General features: G+C 37.6%; 1 protein-coding gene across 1 annotated transcript in view; it reads left to right on the plus strand.

Annotated features, from left to right (window-relative positions):
• PHEX (phosphate regulating endopeptidase X-linked) overlaps positions 1 to 4787 on the plus strand; it is a 219288-nt gene extending 214501 nt beyond the window's left edge. Inside the window, exon 22 of the mRNA XM_055106306.2 lies at positions 1339 to 4787. Coding sequence (XP_054962281.1) covers positions 1339 to 1441 — 103 coding nt within the window. The 3' untranslated portion in view covers positions 1442 to 4787. The remainder of the gene's footprint in view (positions 1 to 1338) is intronic.
• The last annotated feature ends 1393 nt before the right edge of the window (positions 4788 to 6180 follow it).

Raw genomic sequence — 6180 nt, forward strand, 5'->3', positions numbered from 1 at the left:
GTCATGAAGGCTGACGGTCTCGAATGTACTAAAATGTGTTCCCACTGACAAATGGTGCAGATGAAATCACACAGTAGATTAATTACTCAACAGATAAGTTTTCAGAAACTTATTTCCTTTAACTAGTTGCCTGTAATGTTGAATTTTACAGTGCATGCTTACTAATTATCAACTATATTCTATCTTTAACACTTGCCTAGGGTGAATCACACTATGAAATATGCATCCCTACCCATATATTCAGCTAAAACAACAAGAGGTTATGAGGATTTTTTGGATACAGTCCATTACATTTATGCAAATGCCCGCAGGTAACAAAGTCATTAGGGAAGAAATAGTCAGGGACTGAGAATGCTGAGTCTCTAGTCAACCCTTTGAACACGGAGTTGAGTAAGAAATAGAAGGGGGGAAGTTTTGTGTGTGTGTGTGTGCTGGCTTGTTACTGAGGTCTGCAGTAACTATAGATTTTGAGTGCAGCAGAAATCACACAATGGCAATACCACTTCCAAAAGGCAGCTACAATCAAAGTGCTGAGTATGAATCCAGTCTTTGCTGTAGTTGGAAGCCTGTAAGAATGTGATATATTGGAGCTAACTCCAGTGAAGAATTATCAGTAATAACTAGATACCATTCATTAATTGATTGATTGTTGCATTAATCAAATTCTGGGCAACTGTGAGCTTCCCATACCTAACACTAATTCAGAGAAAATGTTTTGCAGATTGAATGAATTCTTTAAAAATAGCTGGAAATGCAACAGCATGGATGACTCTTATAGACATTATATTCAGTGAAAGAAATCAAAGACCAAACAGTACATACCGTGGATTCCATTCACATGAAGTTCAAAATCAGGCAAAGCTATGGCAATAGAAGTCAGAATAGTAGGTTATCTTGGGAGATGCTGTTGGTATGGAACAGGCAGGAGCCTTCTGGGTGCTGGAATGTCTTGATCTGGCAGATAGTAATATGGGCATATACACACAAAAACTGGCAAGTTCTACATTTAATATTTTGTATACTTTATGTCAGTTATACTTTCCATAAAGTTTTTAAAAAGTTAGAAAAACTAATATTGGTGATGATACAGTTTTAAAAGAATTTTGAAGACTGTTCGAAGAGTAATAGGGGCATGTGCTTGGCATTCAGGAGATGCTGGTTCTAGTCTGTTAATTTTTTCTGGAAATTTACTTAATCATTTTGGGCTTTAGTTGTCTCCCTGTAAACAGATTAAAAGAATGCCAACATTCTTTCTAGCAATATTCTGCTACAATTTTATACAGAACCTGTTGATGTGCAAGAATTATATGACATATGCTTTGACATATCTTTTTTCAGGGTCAATGGTGCAATTAGTAACTTTGAAGAATTCCAGAAAGCTTTTAACTGTCCACCCAATTCCACGATGAACAGAGGCATGGACTCCTGCCGACTCTGGTAGCTGGGACGCTGGTTTATGGCATCCTGAGACAGTTGCACAGTGCCAGCAGAGGCTGCACTGAGCCTTCATCGCCCATTGCTTTAGGCCTGGAGACTTTCATTTTTAGTGCATTTTCATTATTTGGGTAGGTGACCTGCTTGGATCTAGACAGTATCTGTTCAAAGTTGTAGGGCTTATAAAGTGGAATATAAGAATGAACTAAGTATGTTTCTTTAGAAAATCAAACCAACAAAAATAAATCCCTAGGCTACTTTTGTTAAAATGCTATCTGCTAAATTGTTGCTATTGTCCATTTTAGTGTGTTGGCCACAGTTATGTGGTACATAGCATTTCAATCTATAGCTTTGTGGGAAGCCTAAATTGATGTATCCTTTAAAAGTTCAATCTATTAAACTCGTAGCCTCTCAATGATGAAGACATGTGCATGAATACCTGGGAGGGCTTGCTGCTCTGTGGAATGCAGTGCAAGTTTTTATGGACAGTAATTACACAGCATTCCTCAACTGTAAGGTAGTTAAATTAGAAATATGTTTGATCTCCATTTTACACTTTTTCATGAAGTTCTTGCCTTCAGCTTTGGAGTCTGTTGGAATGAAAATGTGTCTCACAGCTTGCATCTGATGTAGCAGATTGCCCTGTTCAAGTCAGCATGAACAAAGCTCGCAGAAAGGCTACTAGGTAATGGATTTGAGTTTATTCAGTAGAAAAAAGGGAATGAGGACATATCTTTAGGTCCCAGAAGAAGCAAAACCTCCTAGTTACATAACAGCAGGGAAACTAGGAGATGAAATCTCCAAAATTTTGTCCAGTCTGTATGAACTGCAGTGATTGTCTGTCTGCTAGACACTTTTTTTAGCCTAATTCTTGTTCGTTTCATTACCTTCATATGTGTGCATTGTACTGGTTTTGAAATGAGCAGACATTGAGAAAACAATTTTCTGATTCCCCATTAGGAACATATGATTTTCATTTCCCTTTAGTGCAAAGGAACAAACATCACATTGAGGAGGGAGAAGTGTACCCTTCTTTTTCAGCTTAATGTTACCTCTCTTTAAAAAAAAAAACATTTTTGAAAAATTTCTTGACTGATGACATTCTAGAATTTATTGATTCAATTTAAAATTCCCTGCATAGTCCAAATAAACATAATTTTTACTCTTCAAGTCATCTAAAGAGTTGTGAGAAAGAGCAGTACTATGTGTTTTATCCTTAGAGCGTTATCCTTCTAAGTGAACTCCTTTGTTATTACTGAGTGTGTGTGTAGGATAAAATTGTAATGGCCTTAAAGTTGTTACCTGGCATTTTTGGTTTCTTAAAATAATAGGCATCCCCATACTCCCTTTACATTATTCATTATACATGAGGTGCTGGGTTAAGTGGACCAATAGGAAAATCTCAAAAGCAAAATGACAAATTCAGATTAACCACAGGAAGCCATTGTGTGTCCCTGTGATTTGTGATTCTTTTAAAATATATATATATATATATATATATATATATATATATATATATATATATATATATATATGTGTGTGTGTGTGTCATGTCCTTTTGTAGCCAAGGGAACGTTTGAAGGGAGAAAAATGGAGGGGCACCATCATGAGGAAACAATTATACTGCATTAGACAGAGGAGAGCGATTTTCCCCTTGACTTCTTCCTCTCTGAATGGATAAACTTGTGAAGGGCAGCTACCTTGTCCTCCTCTTAACCTGGCTTAATGTGACCTTAGTTTGTATTTCTAAAAACAAGCAGTATTAGGTTGGAATTGTATGTGTCTTTTCTCTGGAGGAAGCATTCTGACTTGGTTTAGACATATAAGATACTCTGTTTTATTCCTGGACTTGGGTGTTTAAAATCAGCTGAGGTTTATCATGCTTATATGAATAGTGTTTCCCTTCTAGATTTCCTTTATAAACTCCAAATAAACACATTCCTGCAGGTCAGAGAAAGTGTTTGATAAAAGCATAGAATTATGGCTTTGGAAAGACAAACTAAGTCACTTGTTGGTTTAGCAAAACTGGTTGGTGATTAGTTGGGGCCCTCACAGTTTCTAGATGAGAAGCTTACCTTATCCTGATTAACTTTACTTGCTGTAACTGTTATACCGAAAATTGTAGGTAGGATGTCCATTACTAAAACAAAGCAGAACAAAACAACAAACCAAAAGCAGCAATACCAAATCATCACTACTAGCTAGAACAATGAGAAGGATTGAATTATCCAAATACATGCTTATGTTTAACTCAACTCTTCCAATTACATTCTCATTGTCCTTTCTCTTGGATACAGATTGCTAAGATAAACAGACACTGATTAAGTGGTAGAAAGAGCAAGGTAAAATGCAACTGGAAGGGAAAGAAAAAAGTAGGGAGAAGCTGGCCTATGGATGTGGCTTTGAAGAGAAGACAGGATTTTGGCATTCCTTGCTAAGCACATTCAATGGAGGAGAGCCATGAAGTTTTACAAAAATAATTATGGTAAATTAAAAGGATATTAGATATTGGATCTCAGACTAGGGCTGCTATAATACAGTTCTCTGATTCACACACCAGATGTTCTGCCAGCGAACTATTGTCTGGGCATTGGAAGGAGTTAGGTTTTTTGTGTTTGTGAAAATCTCCTGGATTAGTAAAAAAATTTTCTAGATATAAAGTGGTTTTATTTGGGCTCATGACCATTGCCCAAAGTGTACTGAGCTTTTCACTAAGTGCTCAGCATTGGCCTCCTGTTCTCATTTATTCATTTTATGAGATGGACTTGGACATCACTAATGCAAACACAGGATTCATAAATTATCCTGAAGTTTATTTAGTGCCTTGCCTCAATGGAGCTTAAAGCATAGCACATAAATTTTATCTTATTTAGCCCTGGAGCATCACTAAGAAGCAGCTAGGAACTATGGCTTGCCAGACAGATTATGCTTGTGCCAGAGAAGTGGAGAAGCCTGAAATCTCTTGTCAAGTATCCCACAGGAAGGAAAGGTAGTCTTTGGGCTTTGGTCTACTGAACTGTGGATTAAATTCTATCCCTTAGATTATCCCATTTCTAAATACATTTATTCAATCAGTATTTCTGTAATCACTTAGCATTTGATAGGCTTCTTCCTTGATACATTTAACATAATGCCTCAGTTGCATATTACATTATGGAAGAATATACGATTGCTTCATATAACAACATTCTCATCACCAGTGACAGTGTCCTACTGGTTTGAAGAAAGATATTCTTGGATTATGCGTTTTATATCTAAATGGTTATTCTGAGACTGGTTGTATTTTCTTCTCCTACTCGTGAAACGATGTGAACAAGCATTTTAAGGACAATAAAAAGTTAGTTGGTTGAAGGCTTTCTGTGTCTTTCTTTTTTAAAAATATTAAAATCTATTAGATCTGTTAACATATTCCATCCTGTTTTACATAACATTTGCCAAAAAATAGTGTACAATAACTATACTTACTAGCTTTCTTGGCTTAGAAAAGTGAGATTTGAATGCAGTAACTTTCTCCATAGACAAGAAGGTATTTACGAGGTTGTCATTATATTTTCTTACAGAATGTAAGTCAGCAGATATGGTTTATTGCCTTTGTAATAATATTTCTATAGAGAAAGAGATGCCTCTGAGGAAATTATCAGCGATGATAGGGGATAGGGCTGATCTCACAAAAGTGACAATGAACATCACAGTTACTATCAAATCAAACAATCTCTGTGTTATCATCATTCTTTAACAATCCAGTCAATTTATAGTTATTCATTCAGCACACAGTAACTGAGCACCCATTATATTTAAATCACCAAACTAGCTATATTTAGGTGGATAATATACAGTGTCTGGGCTTCAGTGAACAGTCTGGTCTAACATGGGAGATGGATATATAAACTGTTTCAATTACCCTACTGAGTGATTATGATATATAAGTAAATCAGGTTGTGGTTTGGAACACAGAGAAAGAATTCTTCAACTTTTGTCTGGTGGATACTATTGGTGTTTCCTCTGCGCAGATCCCAGCAAATTCCTTTTACTGGGTGGCCTTATCTCATCTTTGGTCTGCTTTTGTTTCTAATTGGCTGTGGCTCTCTAGGATGGCTGCCCTCATGCTACTGGAGCCTCTTTGCCCAATGCACTTTCAGAGAACTGGAAGTGCCTCGTGACCCTTAGACAATGACTGAGTGGTATGGGACTCTGCATGCCTGACTACCTCCCTGAGTTCAGACAAATCCAGAGGCATACAATAGAATTTATACTGATTTCTCTGTGGTGTCTTTCTTTTAGCATTATGCTGACAGTGCAAATTGAGTCCCCTGTTGATTAAACACCTTTCTGGCACTGATATGTTCTAAGATCTGGAAAAGGCCGGGTGCAGTGGCTTACGCCTGTAATCCCAGCACTTTGGGAGGCCGAGGTGGGTGGATCATGAGGTCAGGAGATCGAGACCATCCTGACTAACACAGTGAAACCCCGTCTCTACTAAAAATACAAAAAATTAGCCGGGCGTGGTGGCGGATGCCTGTAGTCCCAGCTACTTGGGAGGCTGAGGCAGGAGAATGGCGTGAACCCGGGAGGCGGAGCTTGCAGTGAGCCAAGATCTTGCCACTGCACTCCAGCCTGGGGGACAGAGCAAGACTCCGTCTCAAAAAAAAAAAAAAAAAAAAGATCTGGAAAAGTAATGGTTTGTAGGATCCTAGGTCAGCCCTTCTGTGTAGTAGGTCATATCATCATCATGTACAGGAAATGGAC

The sequence above is a fragment of the Pan paniscus genome, chromosome X, assembly GCF_029289425.2.
Source record: "Pan paniscus chromosome X, NHGRI_mPanPan1-v2.0_pri, whole genome shotgun sequence".
In the NCBI taxonomy this organism is placed as follows: Eukaryota; Metazoa; Chordata; class Mammalia; order Primates; family Hominidae; genus Pan; species Pan paniscus.